The 23916-nt window shown below is 32.9% G+C and overlaps 1 protein-coding gene across 2 annotated transcripts in view; it reads right to left on the bottom strand.

Moving 5' to 3' along the window:
- Cep85l (centrosomal protein 85 like) overlaps positions 1-23916 on the bottom strand; it is a 168783-nt gene that overhangs the window by 41978 nt on the left and 102889 nt on the right. For both annotated transcript variants that reach the window (XM_047558121.1, XM_047558120.1), the window contains 2 exons: positions 19786-19907; positions 12827-12944 (listed from right to left, as the gene is read on the bottom strand). In XM_047558121.1, coding sequence (XP_047414077.1) covers positions 12827-12944; positions 19786-19907 — 240 coding nt within the window. The remainder of the gene's footprint in view (positions 1-12826; positions 12945-19785; positions 19908-23916) is intronic.

Below are 23916 nucleotides of genomic sequence, written 5' to 3'. Positions count from 1 at the left end.
TCCACAGACTGAAGGGGAAAAGATGGGAAAAAAACATCATTCACATGGATCTCATAAACAAGCAGGGGTTATTATTCTTTTATGGGACAAAATGGACATCAAGCTGTAAGTTAATCAAAACAGACAAAAAAGATCATTTCTTACTGCTTAAGGGAATCACACAAGAAGAAATGACAATCATAAATATTTATGTCCTAAACAATGGAGCATCTTTACACATCAAACAAATCCTTTCCAAAATCAAGAAACAAAAGGCCACATCACAGTAATACTGGGTGACTTTAACACACCTCTCTCATCACTAAATAGACTTTTCAAACAAAAACTAAATAAAGACACTACAGAACTAAACCAATCAATCAACAATTTAGACTTAACAGACATATATAGAATATTTCAACTATCAATGACTGAACACACTTTCTTCTCAGATCAGAGAACATGAAACATTTTCTAAAATGGAACATATTTTAGGTCACAGAAAAACTCCTAGCAAATACAAAATAATAGAGAATAAATACCTTGCATTCTATCAGATCATAATGGAATGAAAATAGAAATCAATGGTAAGGTAAAAAATAGAAGTTACTCTTAACAACTGGAGAGTAAATAATACACTATTGAATGATGACTGGATAGCAGAAGAAATCAGAGACAAAATAAAAAAATACTTAGAGGTAAATGAGAATACATATCATATGTTATATCATATCGAAATCTCTGGGACACTATGAAGGCAGTTCAAAGAGGAAAATTCATAGCATTGAGATCATATACTAAAAGAATAGAAAGATATCAAATAAATAATCTGACATTACATCTCAAGGCCCTAGAAAAAGAACAAATCAACACCAAAATCAGCAGAAGACAGGAAATAATTAAAATCAGAGCTGAAATTAATGAATGAGATAAAAAACAATTACAAAACATTCATTCTTTGAAAGAATAAATAAAATTGATAAACCCTTAGCCAAGATAACTAAAGGAAAAAGAGAAAAAACTTGAATTATTAAAATCTGTGATGAAAAAGGAAATATCACCAGACACTATTAAAATACAGAAGATAAACAGAAAATATTTTGAAAATTTATTCTTAAGCTAGAAAATCTTGAAGACATCAACAAATTTCTAGACATATCACCTACCCAAATTGAACAATGAAGATAGAGAACATTTAAACAGATCAGTTTCACGTAATGAAACTAAAGATGCCATCAGAAGCCTACCAACAAAGAAAAGTCCAGGACTGGATGGATTCTCAACTGAGTTCTACCAGATCTTTAAAGAACTAATACCAATCCTCCTCAAATTATTCCATGAAATAGAAAAGGAGGGAACCCTTCCAAACTCATTCTATGAAGCTAGTTATCACCCTAATACCAAAACTGGACAAAGACACATTAAGGAAAGAAAATTTCAGACCAATAACCCTGATGAATATAGATGCAAAAGTTCTTAATAATACTAGCTAACTGCATACAAAAACACATTAAAAAGATAGTGCATCATGATCAAGAGTGATTTATCCCAGGAATGCAAGGATGGTTCAACATATAGAAATCAATAAATGTAATTCATCACATAAAAAGACTTACAGACTAGAATCACATGATTATCTCCACAGATGCAGAAAAAACATTTGACAAAATACAGCATCCATTCATGTTTAAAACATTAGAAAATACAGTGACTGAAGGAACACACCTCGACAATGTAAAAGCTATATACAACAAACCCAAGGCCATAATCATTCTAAATGGAGAAAAACTGAAGTATTCCCTCTAAAAACAGGAAAACAAGGATGCTCATCTTTCATTTTCTATTCAACATAGGTCCCAAACTCTAGCCAGAGCAATTAGGCAAAAGAAGAAATTAAAGGAAGGAATACAAATAGGAAAAGAAAAACCATCTCTGCTGATGACATGATCCTATATTTAGAATATAAAAAAAAAACTCTACCAGAAAACTTCTAAAACTTATAAATGAATTTGGCAAAGTAATAAGATGTAAATTAATACCCAGAAATCAATTGCATTCCTATACTCCAACAACAAATCAGCTGAAAGAGAAATTAGGATAAGCATACCATTCACAATAGTCTCAAAAAAAATTGGGAATGGATCTAACAAAAGAAGTGAAAGACCTCTATAATAAAAACTACAGACCACTAAAGATAGAACTGAAGAAGACCTTAGAAGATGGAAAAGACCTCTCATGTTCTTAGATAGGTAGAATTCATATTGTCAAAACATTCATATAGAAGCACTATACAAATTTAATGCAATTTCCTTTAAAATTTCAATGTAATATAAATAGAAAAAGCAGTCATGAAATTCATTTGGAAAAATAAGAGGACCAGAATAAGCCAGAGCAATCCTTAGTGAGAAAGTGAAGCAAGAGACATCAAAATACCACACCTTAAATTACTACAGAGCTATACCAACAAAAAAGGTATGATATTGGCAACAAAACAGGCATGAGACCAGTGGGATATAATAGAAGACACAAAGCAACCCCCACATAAATACAGTACTCATACTAGACAAAAACACACATTAGGAAAAAATAGTCTATGGAACAAGAAGTGCTGGGAAAACTGGAAATCCATATGCAGTTGTAAAAAATATTTAACCCCTATCTCTCACCCTGTACAAAATTCAAAGTGGATCAAAGACCTAGGTGTTAGACTAGAAACCCTTTACCTAATAGAAGAAAATGTAAGCCCAACACTCTAACATATCAGTTCACAACTGACTTTCTTAATAACACTCCTAAAGCACAAGAAGTAAAATCAACAATCAATAAATGGAATGGCATCAAACTAAAAAAGTTTATTTACAGCAAAGGAAACAAGTGTGAAGAGAGAGCCTGCAGAATGGGAAAAAAATCTTTGCCAGCTGCACATAAGATAGGGTATTAATTTCCAGGATATACAAAGAACTCAAAAATACCAAAAAAAAAAATAAATAACCCAATCAATAAATGGGCAAAAGAACTGAACAGACACTGCACGGAAGAAACACAAATGGCAAACAATATATGAAAAAATGTTCACTATCTCTAGTACAGAAATGTAAATTAAAACTACACTGAGATACCATCTCACTCCAGTCAGAATAGTAATTATCAAGAATATAAGTTAACAATAAATTAAATTATCAACTGTGACTGCCTGTCTAGAATGTTTGTTTGTTTGTTTGTTTGTTTTTCCAAGTCACAGTTTTTCAGCAGTGGTCTAGTTTAAACTTGCATACATAGGTTTGAGTGAAACATCCCAATCCTCATTTTTCTGTAAGACCTATGAATTTCAGTATATTGTTTTCCATGGTTTCCAGGTATGTTTATGTTGTATTACAATAGGAACATCTGTGTTAATTTTTTTTAAATTTATAAATATTTTTCAGATAGTTTAGGTTCACAGCAAAACTGGAAAGTGCAGACTTCCCATATCCAGCCCCACTCCCCAGCACACACACAACATCGACATCCTATACCTCAGGGCACATTTGTTACAATCAAGACCTACATTAACGCATCATTATCACTGAGCACTAATAGTTTATATGCTGTATATCATTTTGGGTTTTGTCAAATTTATAATGACATGTATCCACCATATAATGTCAGGTGCCAAAATATCATCACATATCCTGGCTGTATTCACTGTCATAGTACCATACAGGGTAGTTTTACTCCCTAAGAATCTTCCTATTCAAATCCCTGTCTCCCTTAACCTGGCAACCGTTGATCTTTTTATTGCCTCCATAACTTTGCCTTTCCCAGAATGTCACATAATTGGAAGCATAGAGTACATATTATTCAGTCAGTCTTTTTTTAAGAAGACAGTCATCTTCTTTCACTTAGTAATAGTAAAGGTTCCTCCATATCTTTTCATGGCTTGGTAGTTCATTTCTTTATAGTGCTGAATAATGTTAGGCTTTGTCAACTACAGGACATCTTGGTGGTTTGGCAATTATGAACAAAGGTGCTGTCATGACATAGAAAAAAACCAAAGTTCTTACTTTCTACACTTCAAACAGTACAGTTACTTCTGATAGCACCTATATGGGGTTTGTTTCCCCACATACCAATCAATTAATTCCACAGATTCTCCAGTTGTCATTAGCTAGGTATCTGTACTCTACATAATGTCTATGATGTCTATGTGGAGGTACTGAAGAAGGGGTGCAGAGTTACTGGAGGTATTCAGTTACCTCCCCAAGCATGCCACCCACCAGAAAACTCTTACATAGTCAGCTATCTGGAAGCTCTCTGGACTCAGTTCCTTTGGGTTTATATGGAAGTTTCATTATGTAGATGTGATTGGTTGTTAAATCACTGGCTACTGATGGCTCTATCTCTTTCCCCTCCTGGGAGGAACAGGGTGAGATTGAAAGTCCCAACCTTCTAATCATGCCTTGGACTTTTCAGTGACCAGATTCCATCCTGAAGATGGAATCCACCAGCCACAGTTAATCTCATTATCATTCAAAAGACGTTCTTAACATTCCAGAAATTTCAAGGGTTTTAAGAGAGCTATATGTCAGGAAATGGGGATGAAGAACAAATACATATTTCACCCTGTCACTGCTGCTATAACCATCTGTTTGCAAGTTTTTGTGTGGACATAGCTTTCAATTCTACAGAGCACAATTATTGGATTCCTTCGTAAGAGAGAAGAGAGTGTTTAGTTTTTGTAAGAAACTGCCAAGCTTTCAAATTCATTTTGCCTTCCCACCAGAGTGAATGCGAGCCCTGTTGCTCCACTTCCTCATCATTATTGTCAGTATTTTGTATTTCAGCCATTATGATACACATATACAGGAGTCTCCTTGTTAATTCAATTCACAGTTCTTCAATGACAAGGTAGACATCTTTTCATATGCTTATCTGCCATTTGTGTGTCTCCATTAGTGAGGTACTTGTTCAAATCTTTTGCCCAGTTTTTAATTGGACTGTTTGGTTTTCTATTATTGAATTTTAAGAGTTCTTTGTATATTTTGTATAATACTTTTCTATCAGGTGCATTTTTTGCAGATATTTTCTTTTATCTGTGACTTGTCTTCTCATTCTCTTGCCATTGTCTTTCACAGAGCAAAAGATTTTAGTTTTAATGAAGTTCAGTTTATGTATTGTTTTCTTCATGGATCTTGTCTTTTGTTGTATATCTAGAAAGTCATCTCTTATAGCCAAGATCATTTGAGTTTTCTGCTATTTATTTTTAAAGAAGTTTTCTAGTATTATGGTTTAATACCAGGTATGTCCATTTTGAGTAATTTTTGTAAAGTATGTAAGTTCTGTGTATGTGTCTTTATTTGGGTTTTTGTTTTTCTTTTTTGTACATAAAAGTCTGTTTGTTCCAGCACCATTTATTGAAAGGACTATTGCATTTTCTTTGGTCCTTTGTCAAAGATCAGGTGACTATATTTATGTGGGCCTATTTCTCTGTATTCTGTCCCATTGATCTGTTTGTTTATTCTATCACTGATACTATACCGTTTTGACTACTATACCTTTATTATAAGTCTTGGGTCAGTTAGTGTCAGTCCTACAACTTTGTTGTTGTTCTTTAATATTTTAGTGTTAATGTTCTCAACATTCCATATAAACTTTATGATTAGTTTGTTGATGTCCACCAAATAACTTGGTGAGATCTTGGTTGGGATTGTATGGAATCTATAAATCAGTTTGGGAAGAAATGACATAATTGCCAATATAGTCTTCTTATTTATAAACACAGAATACCTCTATTCTATTCTATTATGTCTAGTTTTTATGTATCTTTCATCAGTTATTTTTAGGTTTCCTTGTGTAAATTTTGTACATGTTTATCAGGTTTACCTAAGTATTTTATCTTTTTTGCTAATATAAATGGTAATAAGCTTTTAATTTTTATATTCTATTTGTTCACTGTTGACTAATTTGTGTATGTTATACTTTGTATCCTAAAGTTTTGCTAAAATCATAATGAGTTCCAGAAGTTTTTATTTTTTTGTCAGCTTTTTCAGATACTCTAAATGGATGCTCATGTCATCCATGAACAAAGAAAATTCTATTTCTTCTTTTCAAATCAGTATATCATTTAGTTTCCTTTTCATCTTATTTAATGAGTTAGGACTTTCAGTACAAAAAGCAGTATAGAGAGGAAACATTCTTTCCTTGTTCCTGATCTTAGTGGGAAAGCTTTTAAGTTTCTCCCCATTAAGTTTGATGTCAGCTGTAGATTTTTTTAATTGATTTCTTTAACAAGTTGAGGGATTTCCCTCTTATTCTTCATTTGCCGAGCTTTAATCCCACCTCCCCCCCACCCTGCCCTCCGCATCAGCTTCTTGAGTGCTGGGACTATAGGTGGGTACCAACATGCCAGGTCTTTCTCAGAGTTTTTAATTATGAATGGCCACTAGATTTTGTAAAATGCTTTCTCTGCATTTATTAATAGGTCATGTGATTTTTTTCTCTTTAGCCTATTGTGATGGAGTACATCAGCTGAACCAGCTTTGCATGCCTTGGATAAATCCCACTGGATCATGGTATAGAATTATTGTTATACATTATAGACTTGATTTTGCACCACTATGAGAGATATTGTATATAGTTTTCTAATGAAAAAGTTTAGATTCATTAAAACATAGATCAATGATACATTCTAAATAATGTAGAGCATTACGTAATACCTGCAGTTAAGTATAATCATCCTCATAAAACACTTTTTTTTTTGTCTATGGCTTTATTTTTGTCTTATTTGGGTTTAGGGAAGTGCTGTTCTCATAGAAAGAGAAAATAAGTACCTCTTTTTCTGTATTCCAGACAAAATTATAAAGAAATATATCATTAATTTGTTTCTTAAATTTTGGGGTGATGCTGCCTGGGATTGAACTTAGGAACTTGCACATTTGCTGTTGTATACTCTACCACTAAGCTACATCTCAACCATTAAAAGTTTGAATTCATCACTGAACCCACTTGGGCCTGGTCCTTTCTCATCAGAAAAGTGATTACTTACTGATTTAATTTCTTCAATAAATAGTACTACTCAAATTAACTCTTATGTGAGTTTAGTATTTGTGTCTTTCAAAGACTTATTCAATTTCATCAAGTTTAGCAAGTTTTATGTACATAATAGAATTCATAATAGTCCTTTTTTAATATCAATGGGATCTGTAGTTAAGTTCTCTCTTTCATTTCTGATATTAGTAATATGTGTCTTCCTTTTTAGTTAGCCTTGCTAAAGGCTTATCAATTTTGAAAATTGAAACCATCTTTGATTTTTTAAAACCAAATTCATTCTTATTTATTTCTAGTTTCATGGCTTTCTGCTCCAATTTTATTTTTTCTGTTTCAGATTTAATTTTTCTACATTTTTGAATTCCCTAGGATGGAGCCTTAACATGATTAATTTTATATCTCCTTATCTAATATATGCATTCAATCAATGCTATAAATTTCCTTCAAGTACTACTGTACTTGGATCTCACAAGTTTTGATAAATTATATTTTTGTTTTCATTTAGTTGAAAATATTTTTAATCATATCATAAGAGTTCCTCTTTATCCCACCTATTATTTTGAGGTATATTTTATAATCTATAATATTAGAATTTCCCAGCTATCTTTCTATATTTTATTTCTAGTTTAATTCGGCTGTGGTCTCAGTAGACCACAGTTAGATAACTTCTTATCTTCAAATATTGTTAAGGTGTGTTTTATGACTCAGAATGTTGTTTGTTTTGGTGAATGTTCCAAATGAACTTGAGAAGAATGTGTGATGATACTGTTGAATGAGTAATGACTAGATATCAATTCATCTAGTTGGTTAATGGGATTGTTGAGATTAACTATATTCTCTGAATTTTTTTTCCCTTTTGGGTCTCTCCATTTCTTATAGAAAGTTGTTAAAATCTTCAACTACTACAATGGATTTATCTATTTCTTCTTGTAGTTCCATTAGTATTTTCTTTCATGTATTTTGACACCATGTTGTTGATTACATATTCCTTAAGGATTGTTTCGTCTTTTTAGATTACTGACCATTTATTTTTTTAATGCCTAATAACTTTTCTTGTTTTGAAGTCTGCTTTTTCTGAAATGAAAATCTTCAGAAAAGTAGTTACACAGGACATGTGGCTGGTTAGAAATGATGACCAAAGATTCCAATTTTACTTATTACACTATTCTAAATCCTTTGTCTGAAAATAAAAAGTACATATTAGCCAGAGACTTGAAAACTATACTGATAGCATTCTATTTACCAGCGGTGTAAGAAAAACATTTGCACAACAAAAATGGGTTCTGTAGGCAAGACAAAAAATGGAAACTTTACATGAAATTAATTATAAAGAAATCTGAGGTCAGAATGCTCTAATTTCTACATTAGTAACATCTGAGGTCAGAATGCTTTAATTTCTACATTAGTAACATCTTTTCAGCCTTTATCTGCTTTCTCTAAGTTTCATATATATAGTCACTTCCTCTCTGTGGAGAAAGACTTTCTTTCCTTCAGTTCTACGGCAGCTCCCCAGTCGCAGGCTCCTTTACAAGTTTGCTCTTTTACCATCCTCTAAACTACTGCTCTTCCCTGTCTTTAGTTTCAGATCCCATTTCTTCTCATTGAACAGATATTCCCCTAAACACATAATCATGCCCAAGCTTCAACTATCACAATCTGTGGACATCTAAATCTTTCACCTCTGGCTCAGACCTTTGGTCATGAAAATCAACCTCATTCTTCATTTCAACCCCAAACTGACAACATGTAAGTTTGATTATTTTTCTTATCAAAACCTATTTCTAACATAATAGTCTCCACTGTGATCACTGATACTATAAAAAATTGTCACATTGGATACTAGGCAATCATTTGCTCTCACTCATCACATAAGTAAGTCACTAAATCTAGTTCATTTGACTATATTTGATCGTGCATGTTTAAGAAACACTCTTCCTTTTATCCTGACCACTGTTTTAAAATTTGGGTGTTCATTTAACTTTTGGTTATACCTTCTTGACTGGTTGCCCTGTCTCCAGTACCGTCTATCTTAAATACAGACTACATTATACTATCAAAGTAACCAAACTTGGATACTTGGGAGATATTTATTTATAAAATATTTATATTAATATAGCAAACATAAATTGAGACTGCCTTAAGCAAACCTGAGAAAGATAGGCCCTTCACTCTCTCAGTTCTTTGGTACCACGTGGCTCTCTACTTACCTCTTCAACCCTTCTCTCATTTTAAACTTCATCCATTTAGAATAATTTGTAATTTTCCAAAGGTTTTATTTCTCCTCATTCCTCTGGGCCTCTTCACATCTTGCAGAGTATCCCTCAAACACTATTTTGCTACTCCTTTCGCCTGGTTAAATTCATTTACTTCACTGGTCTCAGGTTAGATATCACTTCCAACTGTGAGAGTAATCTGACTTTTGGAAGATTAATTTATACATTCTCAGTAGTGGTTCTCACAGAACTTCATTTAACCACTTTGGGGTCTTTCAACATTTGGTAATTATCTGTTGTTTGCCTTGTTTCCGTTTATACTACATATTCTTTCAAAGCAAAACCAAATTCATTCACATTTATATAACTAGAGATGAAATGATATCTTTTCCATAGTGAATACAAATAATTTTTATGTAAATGGATAAATATTGTGTATAGTCTTCTATGGCTTTGAGATCCATGAAGATATAAATTGTTCTTTGCTCTTATGGCCCCAACATTTAACACATTAGATGATTAATGGTTTGTTAAACAGGCTCCTCTGTAAAGGTGGAACTCACTTATTAAATGTTTATCAGAACCAAATGACTTGGTGGCAAAAAAAAAAAAAAAAAAAATGAAGAAAAAAATAGAAGAAAATTATAAAAATGGAAAGAAAAGGATAAAATGAAAGGAAAGAAAGAAAAGAACAATTCACTAATAAAGTTTAAAAAGTACATTTCATTCAGTTGATCTTTTCAAAGGGTACATGCATATGGAAAAAAAGAAGCCTCTTTCTTCAACTAACAAAAGAAAGGTCCTTCATATTTATTTATCCCCATAAGACCTTCTAACTTTAGATAGAAATTTCAATATAAACTATAATAAATATAAGTCACTCATTAATGCTATTAATTACCACAAAAAATTATCTGGAACGTTTTCAATTTTAGGAAAATACATGGTTCTTGTGTAATGTCTACTTTTAAGTATGTTTTCTATTAATTAATAAAAGACTTTTATTCTTATTTTACAAATGGACTTTATTTAGTCTAGAATACACAAAATAATAGAAGCCTATTTTCTTTTTCAAATATACTAATGGAATTAGTCTGACCAAACTATGAAACAGAAAAATTTGTAAACAGAAAATTCTATACATAAAAAAATTAATGTTCAGATCCCAGATAAAATTATTTTGCTAAAGAAATGTTTTATTATCATCTTATTTCTTCTAACCTTTGCCATTTTATCAGATTTCTCTACTGAGTGATGAAAGTTTACCTTCTATATATTTATTATACCCACTTAGTATTTTTCTTGTATTACCTTTTATAAACTGTCCTGATATTTTTAAATCAACTTTTAATGATATTTCAATCCTCCACATGATTCAAAATTCTAATATTTTTAGCAATGCCTTTTCCATATCCTTCGGGATAGTTTTATCTGACCTTGCAGACTGACATAGAGAGCCCTCTACTGGCCTAGTGTTGGATTAAAAAAATTTTTTTTTTCTTTAGTTCTCAGATACCTATTTTGACATACTTTTGGTAATATAATTGTATAATTAAAGAAAAGCACTTATTTAGAATGATGAGGTTACAAGGAGAAATTGGTTCTACTAAAAATACCATTAGCAAAACAAATTAGATGAGTTACATAGTATATAAATATGGTTTTTCAAATATCTACACTATTAATCTCAGTACTATATCACAGAACCTTATTATGTGATTGAAGTCATAGATGAGATCATATATTAATGAAGAATTTTGATTTATCAGTAATTAAAATATGGGAAGTAAGCTGGAATCTTTGTTTAATGCCTCTGCCTCAAGTAAATCCAACAGTTATTTGCTCTTCAATATTTTCGGATTCCAAGTCTTTAATATTTATAAGTAACACACTGAAGATACAATGAAGGAAAAATTCTACTTCAAGTGATCTTTTTTTAAATCTAGGAATAAGACAAAGAGGACCAAAAAATTTTCCAAAAGATAGAAGTATGTATCACCAGAAAGTTAAATCAGGCCTCACTTTTGATCCCAATAAAAATGCCAACTTCTCCCTCCCTTTTGGGAATAAACCAATCAATATAGTTTATATAGAAAAATAAAAAGAAGTGTTAAGGAAAACTCAAAAGTAACAATTGGAGAAAGTAGCCCTTCAGTCACATAAATTTTGTTACAAGGTCTCCTGGATTCTACTGCACTCTAATTACAGGGAAAACTAACCTTGTTCACATTTCTGTCCCAAAGCCTAGATATTGCGTTATCCTAGTGAATACAATATATTTAGAAAAAAATGGATAAATGTACTTTTGCATACAGTCTCTCCCTCTGTAAATTCTAAGATACAAGAAAGCAGAAACTTTTCTTCACTTTTGTCATCTCAGAATTTAACACAGGGGATGTTTAAAGATTTAAAAAAATTTTTTAAATTTTACTTGTTCTAATTAGTTGTACATGTCAGTAGAATGCATTTATACATTTTGATAGATCATACATAAATAGAGTGTAACCTCTCATTTTTCTGATTATACATATTGCAGGATCTTGGGCTCATTTGTAAAAGTGGGACTCATTTATAAAATATTCATTAGAATTTGAGTTTACTGTAGAAAAAACTGGAGGAAAAAGAAATAAGATTATATAAATAGAAAATATCATGACAAATTTGGAAAAATATATTTTTCAAATCAAAGTATAGACAAAAGGCTAATTTCTTCTATATACTAATTTATTTTTATATATATTATTTATATAAAAACAGTAAGCAAAGCCTAACAAAAATAAGCAAAGAATATGAAAAGACAATTCAAAGAAAAAGATATATGAAGAAATCTTTTACATATAAAAGAAACTTGACATCACTCTTAAGAGAAATATATGTTGAAGCCATATGGAAATAACTCCCTCCAACCCTGCCTTTTATATAAACATAATAGAAGGGCAAAAATCCCAAAGTTTGGTAACAGACTGTTAGTACAGCTGAGAGCTTGGGAAAGAAAGAGGGAAAGTCATATACAATGCTCTCCTGAATGGTGATTTGACAATATCAATAAAAATTACAAAATCATATAACATCTAGAAATTTTATTTCTAGGAATTTAATTTACAAAAATATTTGCACATGAGCAAAAAAATATTTATAAAAGGCTACTCGGAGTATCACTGATTATAGTTCAAATAGAAAATGACCCAAATTTTGGTGAACAGAAAACAGACTGACTAAAAGATGCTATTTCTCTATAATGAAAGTAGTGTTATCTTTGTAGTGCTATGAAAATAATGACTGCATTTTATATAACTTTGAAAAATATAAAGGAAAAAATGTCAGTGCACATATTGGTATCTTTTATATATGTAGAGGCATATTTATATTTGCTTACATGGGTGAACTTTCAAAGTATGCACTAGAAACTGGAAACAATAGCTTCTGATGTGTGTCAAAAGAACTGGACAGAAGGAAGATTATAGTTGAACACTTTTGCCATACATATAAATATGAACCATGTAAATACATTAATTCAAGATCTTCATCTGCAACGTCCTGATTTTATAAGCGTATTATTAATACAATTTACTATTAAATAACAACTACGAAATCCTCTGTAGTCTTACCTGCAAATTAGCCACATAAGAATCTTCACAATTTACATAGTGTCCTAACATGGCATGTTGTGCCCGTAGTTCATTATCCCTTATCCTCTCATGTAGGTGGGTGATTTGTTGCTTTTGCCTGTAAAACATAAATTGAGATTATAAAGAATACACTTTCTAAGAAATAGTTAAAAGGAGTTATTTTAGTATCCTAAAAACTTTACATGAGAATTTAAAAGCATTATCAGTTTTAGAAATCATAAGAGGGAATTCTTTTAGATTCTTTAATAGTGAAATTAAAATTAATTTATTTATGCTTTGGAGTGCTTCTAGTATATTACAGAATGTGGTCTTTAGTAGAAATCCTTTTAAAATTCTAACGTCATACTTTACTTTCTTCTTGCTACCTAACATAATGTAACCTCCTACTCTGGAATGCCACTATTTAAAATCATTATTTTCATTCATCCAAAACTCACACGCTGGTTTATACCAACTGATGTTACTGATAATTCTCATTGTCAGGGGAGAAAGCTATTTTTATAAAGCTCACCCAAACCAATTGCTGTTCTATGTTTGCATCTTCTATACAACAACCTAGGTTGCATGGACTATACACAAACATCACCAAAAAGAGATTTGCATCTCAGCAGCAGATGTGTATCTGGATAGCCCTGACACTTCATTTAGTAAAGTGACCTCACATTAGAATCAGATTCAATGAAGTGCAAATCTTCCTTTTGTAGTTCATAATTTATTTAACTTCTATAAACATGTATCCTTATATACCCTGAAACAGTTATGTGCCAGGAATGATGCTAAGGATTTTCTATGCAAAGTTTCTCTCTTCAAAAATTTAATAAAATGTCTCAAAATAAGGTTATTAAGAAGAAAGTACTTTTTAAAAATAACAGTAGAGTGGGTAAACAAGAGTGTGGATAGCTAAATATTTTCCAAAATTACATACAAGGTAATTTTTGGAACAAGTTGAGTTATATTTTTCAGACTAAAAATACCTTGTTCTACTCAGAGTCCTTTTTATTTTTTTTAATTTGCTGTCCTTTAAAAAAATCCACATAGGAAATGTGAAATAGGTAAATTAAGAGGGCTGAGTCATATAACACATTTCAAATCATTTAAAGATTTACAAAGAAAACTTTCTTTCCTAGCTAAGATGTGGCAGCAGGGACTCATTTTGCCCTCCCACCTAAAACGATGAAAAAGCAGAAAATATAAGACATAAAGATTCTTAAGACATCAGACACTGGGCAGTAGTGGGGAAAAAATTAACCCTAGACTAAACACAACTCTGGTACCATCTTAAAAAATGAAAATCAGGAACAAAAAGTTTCCCAGAACAAAGCTCCTGAATAAAAACTGTGCAACTCTAAAAAATGTTAAAATTCATAATGCTTGGTATCAAATAAGGAATGACAAGGTATACAGAGAACCAGGAAAATATAATGCAAAATAATAATAATTAACAATTAACTGAAATAGAGTCAGATCTGATACAGATGATAGAGTAGACAAGGACACTAAACAAGTTACTGTAACTGTATTTGTATGTTGAAGAAGCTAAAACAATGAACATGTTAAAGAGATACACTGAAGACATTAATCCACTGAGTGGGGTTAATGGCAAATTAGAAAGTACAGAAGACTGGTGAACCTGCAAAAATCAGGAGAAACAATTAAAAAGACACACACACCAGGTGTGGTGGCAGACACCTGTAATCCCAGCAACTAGGGAGGCCGAGGCAGGAGGATGGTGCGATCAAAGGACCAAAACCAGCCTCAGCAATTTAACCAGGCCCTAAGAAGTTTAGTGAGATCCTATCTCAGAATAAAACATAAAGTGGGGGTGGGAGAATGCTGGGGATGTGGCTCAGTGGATAAGCACCTCTCAGTTCAATCTCCAGTACGAGAGAGAGAAAGCAAAAAAGAATAAATAAATAAATAAATAAAACTCAGAATCTACTGGAAAGATAGAGGACTATTATAAGAGGCCAAATACATTATAACTGGAATCTCACAAGGAAAGACTAAAAAGAGAGGCAGGAGCACCAAAAAAATATTCATGTATGTTGAATCAGAATTTTTCAGATTTGGTAAGAATCATACAAACTGATAGATTCAAGAAGGCAGATGAATCCAAAGCACAAACATGAAGAAAACTAAAACAAGGTACATCTTAATCAGATGGCTTAACATCAGGGGCAAACAACTCCCTTTTTTTCTTGCATTTAAGAGAAAATATCTGACCATTGATTTTCTGATTCTGGCTTATTTCACTTAGCATGATGTTCTCCTTCTCCATGTTAATCTACTTAATGGCAAATGCTGTAATTCCATTCTTTATGGCTAAGTAAAACTTCATTGTGCATATATACCACATTTTCTTAATCCATTCATTTATTGATAGGCATCTGGGCTGGTTCCATAACTTAGCTATTGTAAATTATGCTGCTAAAAGTATTGATGTGACTATCTAACTATAATATACTGATTTTAGCTCTTTTGGAAAATATCAAGGAGTGGAATAGCTGGGTTTTAATAGTGATTCCATTTCTAGTTCTTTGAGAAATTTCCTTACTTCTTTCCAGACTGGTTGTACTAATTTGCAATTCTACCAGCTATGTATGAGTGTACCTATTCCCCCACAAACTCCATTTTATTGTCATTTATATTCTTGATAAATATCATTCTGACTAGAGTAAGGTGAAATCATAATATAGTTTTGATTTTTATTTCCATGATAGCTAAACATGTTGAACAGTTTTCAGAAATTTATTGGTCATTTGCATTTCTTCTTTCGAGAAATGTTTGTTTAGTTCTTTTGACCATTTATTGAAATTGGGAGGGTAATAAGCTTTTTGAGTTCTTTATATATGCTAGATATTAATCCCCTATCAGAGAATAGCTGGCAAAGATTTTCTCTCATTCTGTAGGTCCTCTCTTCATGCTCTTAATCATCTTTTACTATGCATAAGCAAAACTTTGATGCCATCCCACTTACTGATTCTTGGTTTTATTTCTTGATTTTTAGGGGTACTGTTCAGAAAGTTGGTGACTGTGACAATATGTTGGAGTGTTGATCCTATGTTTTCTTCTCACAGTTGCTAAGCTTCTGCTCTAATTCCTAAGTCTTTGAGCTGCTTTGATTTGACTTTTGTGCTGGGCTGAGACAGGGATCTAATTTCATCCTTCTACATATGAATATCCAATTTTCCCAGCATTATTTGTAAAAGAGGTTTTTCTCCAATACATATTTTGGCATGCATCTTTGTCAAGTATCAGATGACTATAAGTATGTGGGTTCATCTCTGTGTCTTCTATTGTATTCTACTGCTCTTCTTGTCCATTTTGATGGCAGTGCTATGCTGGATTTTTAATATAACTCTGTAGTATAATTTGAGATCAGGTATTGTGATCCCTCCAGCATTGTTCTTCTTGCTTAGAATTGCTTTGGATATTCTGAGTTGCTTATTCTTCCAAATGAATTTTAGAACTGTTCTTTTCTAGTTCTGCGAAGAATGTCAGTGGTTTTCTGATGGGAATTACACTGACTCTATATAGTGTTTTTGGTAAAATGGCCATTTTGACAATATTAATTCTGCCTTCCCATATTATAAGGTCTTTTTCAATTTCTTTCTTCAGTGTTCTGTAATTTTCATTGTAAAGATCTTTCACCTCCATAATTAGCTTAATCCCAAATATATTTTTTGAGGTCATTGTGAATGGGAGAGCTTTCCTGATTTCTTTCTCAGCAGAATCACTGCTGGAGTATAAAAAAAAGCTATTGATTTATGAATGTTGAAAGAGGGCATCCCTGTCTTGTTCCAGTTCTTAAAGGGAATGCTTTCAGTTTTTCTCCATTAAGAATGATGCTGGCCGTGGGCTTAGCATAAATAGCCTTTACAATGTTGAGGCTACTATCCCCTACTTTTACTACCATCCCCTATTTTTTCTAGTATTTTGAGCATGAAGGGTGTTGTATTTTGTTGAATGCTTTCTCTGCATCTATTGAAATAAGCATATGATTCTTAACCTTAAGTCTATTGATGTAATGAATTACAATTATTGATTTCTGGATGTTGAACCAGCCTTCCATCCCTGGGATGAACCCCACTTGATTGTGCACTATCTTCTTAATATGTTGTTGTATGCAATTTGCCAGAATTTTGTTGATCTTGTATCCTGCTACTCTGCCGAATTCATATATCAGGTAGCCTATTAGTTTTCCTTTAGACATATTCACTCATTTAATCATCATGCTATAAAACTGGATGGAGGAGGGGAGCTGCCTAGAGCAAGGATCTTCAAAAACTTCACTTTTAAGTGGTGAAACTCCTTTACTGAGGTAGATGAGTAGATCAAAGTGCAAGAAGTCAGGCATTTCACTTAGAATCACCTAAACAGTTACATAATGGTAAATATAATGAACAAGAAATTAGGTTTCCTGTTTTTCTGAGTTGTTTTTGAAATTAAACTACATGCTTTCTCAAGAGATGGGGCACATTTAGGATCACAGTTATTTTTCTCAGACTTTTACTCCACTTTGAATTATCCAATCATCTATTATAAAGGACATAAGTAGAGTAAAAAAGCATAATACATAAATGCAGGTAACCTGATTTTTTCAAAAATAATATCCAGCATATAATTTTTAGGAAAGAGATTTGGAAGGTATGATCAACCACACCATATTTCAAAGTAGAAAGCTCAAGATCTTTACTCTGGTTTCCATCCCACTGGATGCCAAATGCTATCGATTCTAATGATATTTTGAGTCCATTAGTTTAATCTATTTCCTCAAAAATTAAATGTATCTTTGGTTCTACTTTAAGTACTATGTATGTTACAGAGATTATTACAAACATTTTTATTTTTAAATGCTAGTTATGTTGCTTTAGAATAAAAGCGGCTGATTGAGATTCTATTGTTTTATAGAACATCAAATGCAATTCTGTAATTAACTTGTTTTTAAAAAGCCCAAAGATTATTTAAAATACTGAGTGTAGTAGACTGTTACAAAAATGTCAACATGCCCCTTTATAGTGTGATGTTTTAAAAATTTTTGAGTATGTTCTTATTAGTTATACAGATGGTAAAATGTATTTAGCATATTATACATATATGGAGTATAACTTCTCATTCTTCTGGTTGTACATGATGTAGAATTACATTGGTCATGTAATCACAAATGCACATAGGATAATATGTACAATTCATTCTTCTATCTTTTCTATTTCCCTTCCCTTCATTCCCCTTTGTCTAACCTAAAGTACTTCTATTTTCCCCTATCCCTGTCCCTTTAGTGTGAGTTAGCATTTGCGTGTCAGAGAAAACATTTTTGTTGCTCCTATTAGTCAGTCTACTATATTAGAGATCAACAGAATGTAGTGGAAGTGATGAGACGCCTACTCTGAGCCTAAGCCTTGAGAGTACTTATGCTCAATTCTCTTTCAGAACCCCAACCACCCACAACATGAACAAATCCAGGCTAGCTGGAGGATGACAGACAAGTCATTCTTCTAAGGCTATTCGAGACCAAAGAGACCCTGACACGTAGCTGCCAGAGATGCCTGAAAAGTCTAGCTGAAGAAATGGACAACTAAGCAATTTGAATTATTTTGATTATTCCTTATTTTCTTTCTACAATATATACAATTGAGAAATAAAGATTTCAATAAATTGTTAATAATTATTTGCAATTCCTACTGACATACATAATGGAATGATAGGCAAAAAAATAATAAAAACTAATTTATTTTAATTGAGGGAAGGAAAATCCATATTAAGTAAGTTCTGAATTTGGGTCTCTTTAAAACAAAATTTTAAGCAAGTCAGTGAATTACATTTTAAGTGTTACAAATGCATGTAGTCGGGCTATAATTATTCATATGTAAATGTCATTTCTTCTAAAACAGTTAATATTTTAAGGGATTTTTCCTAAAATCAACTAAAACTCTTCTACAATCTTCATTCATGTATCAGGCATGGATATATCAAGTTGTAAGCATATATGACCTCCCAGTATATGTTCTCGATGTTCGGAACATAATAGAGAACAATAAAGTCCAGAAGTCTCTGATCTTGTTTATATTGTAGTAGATGCTTATTAATATTGCTAAATTTCTAATCAGTACCTCTTCAAATTTCAACTGCTAAATGTATTTAAAGATTGAATTAGAACTTAAGACTAAAATGTCTTCTACATCATCCCATCATATAAGCACATAAAAAAGGACAATAATTAGAATTGACTAAAAAAATTCCTCCTCAAATTATTTCCCAATTGCCACAATACACATTTAATTATCCCAAAAGTATACATAAATGAATGACACAGAGTCAATATGTGTCAAAGATAATAAAACCAAGTACCATTAAGGTCCACTGGTCAGAATAATCAGGAGACTAAGTATAAATTAATTTATTTTTAAGAGCTTTGGTACTCAAACATTCAAAAATTTTGGAATGTCCAAGAAAACTTCCATAATTCTTATTTATAAGTTATTTAAGTATTCATCATAATCATTCGTCAAAATCATTTTCATAGTTTATGTGGTTCAGATCTAACATACATTAAAGGAAATCATGACTTTTAATAGCTTTCCAAACTGATAGTTCCTTAAAGGTTCAACAAAGACACTATTCTGTAGCTCTGATAATTCATTAGCTTTGCAATTAACCTGCTGCATATATAGAAAACACAGAGAGGTCCTTCCAAATAATAACACTAAAGTGAATGAAGAGGATGATAGAAATCAGGCACATAGGCAGGAGACAAACAAACCTCTGTTCTGAGAATTCCCACTTTCCCCTTGATTGGAACTAGATAGAGACAGAGGTGCCATCAATGAATTTGTAAATTATAGTTCTCAAATTCTAAGTAGTGGATACAAAGGTATTTGTTTCATTAATCTACATTTCTGTATACCTGCAATATTTAGTAAATAAAAAAACAGACTCACCGATCAATGACAATCTCTTTCTGCCTTAGAAGTCCTTCTTTTATTTTCAGCACTGATTCCCACTTACTGAAATCCTGAAAGCCAGAAGGTGAATAACTTTGACGAGATGATCCAGTCAAAACCTGCACAAACACGTTAATACTATTAGTGTGCTAAAAATTTCTAAAGGGAATATATATGTGTGTGTGTGTATAATCTAATATTTTCCCAATAATTTTCAATAAGAACTAGAGAGCTCTCTTTGATTTTTAAAGACTATCTGATATCACATCTGTGATTACAACACAATAAAGAATTTCAAGAAAGTTCTAAGTAAATGTACAAGCCTAATGAAGATTTGATGACAACAGGACATTTAATCTGGCTATAATTGTAATACCATAATGAGATCTGAGTCTCTATCTTATGAATGAATGTAGAAGCTTTCTAAAAAGAGATTTTTAGAAGTAGTACAATAATGGCTCAACTAGACAAACATTACAAGGAAGATTACCACAAAGAAATAAATGCAATATTTATAATATTCTGACTTCTAATTGTCACGCATCATATATTATCATTTAATTAAATTAAAATTTCAAAATCAGAACTGTTGTAATAAGGTAGTAAATGTATTCACAGAAAATATAATTATTACACAGATATAATTTGGATGATTACTAGTCTCCATTGCAAATTATAGAATTTAGAAAAAAATAATTAGAATTTAAGAAAATTTTAGATATTTAAAGTAAACAAACAATAATAAAAAGCAATATGGCAAACATCCTCAAATTTTTACCAGTGAAACATTTTTTTCATATTCTTGCCATCTACTGTGTTCATTCTAAAAGATTATGTTGACATCCTAAACCAGAGACCCTCAGAAAGTGAATTTATTTGGGTACAGGCAAGTATAATCAACTTAAGAAGAGGTCATTAGGATGAGCCATGACTGGTGTCCTTAGAAAAAGGTGAAATTTAGACACACACCCACAACAGGGGAGACTATGTGAAGAGACCCAGAAACGTCATGTGAAGAAAAAAGCAGAGATTGAAGTGATGCATCTACAAGTCAAGGAATAGCAGAGATTGCCAGGAAGCACCAGAAGCTGGGAAAGACACATTGGACAGATTTTTCTACACAGCCCTCAGAAGGCAAACAAGTCTGCTAACACCTTGATTCAAAACTTGTGACTTCCAGAATTGTGAGCGAGACAATAAATATCTGTTCGAGTTACCCCATATGTGATATTTTGTGTGGCTGCTCAAGGAACCTAATACAATTGGTTAAGTCAAATAAAAATAAGTTTCTTGGAAGGCTAAATGTTGGTGTATAAATACCACAAAGCAACTTTAGAAGAATTGAAATGCATGGTACTATTTTTTAAAATAGTACTGGGGACTGAACCCAGGGTGTTTTACCACTGAGCTATATCTCAGTCTTTTTATTTTTTATTTTGAGACAAGGTCTTGCTAAGTTGCTGGTGGTATCAGTAAATTGCTGAGGCTGGTCTAAACTTGAGATCTTCTTATCTCAGCCTCCCCAGTCGCTAGAGTTATGGGCATGTGACACTGCTACAGTAATATTTTTAACCTTTATTTTTCAGTAGACAAGACCTAATTCTGAGTAACTCACTAATAAGGTTATAACACTCAGTTCTACATTATTAACACTTTAAGATAACTACCAAGTAATATTGGGAAGGGATATTTCATGTAAGAAATAGGATAAAGAGACTAAGAAATCAGTTGATAACAGGACAGATGTTACATATTGTTGTCAAAAGGATATTTTGAGCATGACAGGTTTAGGGGCAGGTTAGTAGAAGATCTTGCTTCTAAATTTCATTCTTCTCCTTAATCTAATATATAACCAGTGCTGGTATCCAGCCAGCATGTGCCAGTATACCTGTGTTAGTGAAGTACTTAGTATTTTCACTATGATTGGTAACTCATTGCTGCCCGAACCCCCCCACTGTCCTCTCCATACCCCATAATTTGAAAAAAAGAGCTACTTCCCAATATAAAAAGAGTCCTTTAATATGCATCCATAAATGGCATCCTTTATGACTGTCTAGTTCTCACACAAGTCAGCCCTCCAAAGTCCTCCCATCCAAACACTATCTACAAGTTTGTTATTAAGTTGGCACAGCTAGGATTCAAAACCAGACAGCCCAACAAAGGAGAGCCTGCTCTAAAGTACCACATTGTTACTACTACTTCTATTACAGTCTAATTACCTTAGGTATTCCAAATTTTCTTTTATTGCAAGGGCTGGAAAAAATTTTGAAAGAAACTGTTCTTAGAAGTTAAGAGATAATTCAGTACTATAAACAAAATGGTTATTTGATATTAAAAGAAATCTACTTATCTAAATTCTATATTATTTAATGACTATCAATTTACTAGAAAGTTATTTGATGAAGTTTCATTCGCTGAACTATGGTTCAAACAGAAATTTATTAAAGCTAGCAAAAACTAAGTATAACAAAGTATCAGTAATTTCAAAAACAACATGATATATGGAAATACTTAGAATAATATGGTAAGACATTTACTTCACTTATTTGGAAACTAAAAATAAGCTTATTTTATTTATACCTATATTAATATATAAAGTATAAACTACATTATAAATTAACTTTAATTCAAATACCAATTTATACATATATGTTTGAAGTGCTGGGTTTTGTATATTGTTATCATGCTTAACAAAATCTTCTGAAGTAGCTTAAGAATTTATGGTACCCTCCTGCCAAATATACAAAAATGTTTTCCTTCATTTCTGAATACTACCTCCCAATCTGTACCATATTACCTAAAGATATGTTTCACCTCATCCACCTTGCACTGATTTCAGTAAGGAAAGTACTTAGGTGGGTAGATGATCTCCTCAAGAAGGCATTGACACTACTTTCCACAAGTCACTGGCTAACAATTTTCCCACAGCTAACAACTCCCTTAAGAAAGACCTTTGTTTGTTTTGTTTTAAACGCTACTTGGCATCAAGAAAAAGAGGATTTAAACAGAAGAAACAAGTAGGTCTACAAGAGAAAAGCAGTTGACAACATGAGTTGGTTTTAAGGCACTTAAATCACTGACAGGTTGCACCGCTAAAATTCCTACCAAATACTTTCATGAATATACATTAAAAAAAAGGGTGAAAATGTATTCTGATTTGTCTTGATCCATACTCTTTAGAAATAAAAAGGATACAAAATGAACTATTAGAGAAGTCAAGATGGTGGACTAGAGGGAGGCTCCATTTCTTGTCACTCCAAAACTCCAGATCCAAGCAAAGGAAATACTGTTTCTTTGTGATGCAGTCGTCACTGCTCACAGATCCCCTGCTGTTTACCCCATTTGTCAGCAGTGAGCACATGCCATCTGTCAGCATATCACCTGCCTTTTGAGTGTGGATCACTCACTGACCACTGCCTATCATCCACCATTTGCCACCTCTTGCCTGCACATCACCTGCCTTTCACCTACCCATTGCCCATCTGCGATTCATCAGCCATTAGGCTTCAGACTGCCCACAGACCACCAGTGAGATCTCCCACTGCTGCCTGTTAGTCCACTGCCACAGTACCTGCAGGATTGATTACATGTGGCTGCCACCATACTGGGACAACAGCCAGGACCTGCAATTTGCCATCATGGCCCCTGGCATCTCAGGGAGTGGCCACCTCAGTCTGGGTACTCAGGCCAGGGCCTGAAGATATACTGGGGTACCTGCAGATCTGGTTTCACCTGAGGTCTTTCCTGCTCAGTGTGGTAGTGGCTGCCATCTGGCTGCACCTTTTCAGGGTTGCTCCTTTGTGTGCAAGCATCCCTGTTGGTCTCTCTGCCAAGTTCAAAGTTGAGATCTTGGGACTGCATCAAGGCAGGGCCTGGGGAAGCTGACGCCCAGGTCCATCAGAATGCAGTTGGGTTTGCATGTGACAGTCTGGGTCTGGCAAGCCTGTGGAAAGTCAGAGACTAGGGGAAGTTCCCTGGGAGAAGCAGAGGTTGAAGAAACTGGAGAAAACTAAGCTCTCCCCAGATCAGTGAGTAGTGAGGTGTGCAGGGAAGAAAGGGGCCAACTACAACTGGTGGGAAGACAGCAAGAGGGTGTGAGGGCATCTGGCTATTGGCTCACTCACCCAA

This window comes from Sciurus carolinensis, chromosome 7 (genome assembly GCF_902686445.1).
Source record: "Sciurus carolinensis chromosome 7, mSciCar1.2, whole genome shotgun sequence".
NCBI classification, from domain to species: domain Eukaryota; kingdom Metazoa; phylum Chordata; class Mammalia; order Rodentia; family Sciuridae; genus Sciurus; species Sciurus carolinensis.
This window is presented reverse-complemented; position numbering and strand designations above follow the sequence as displayed.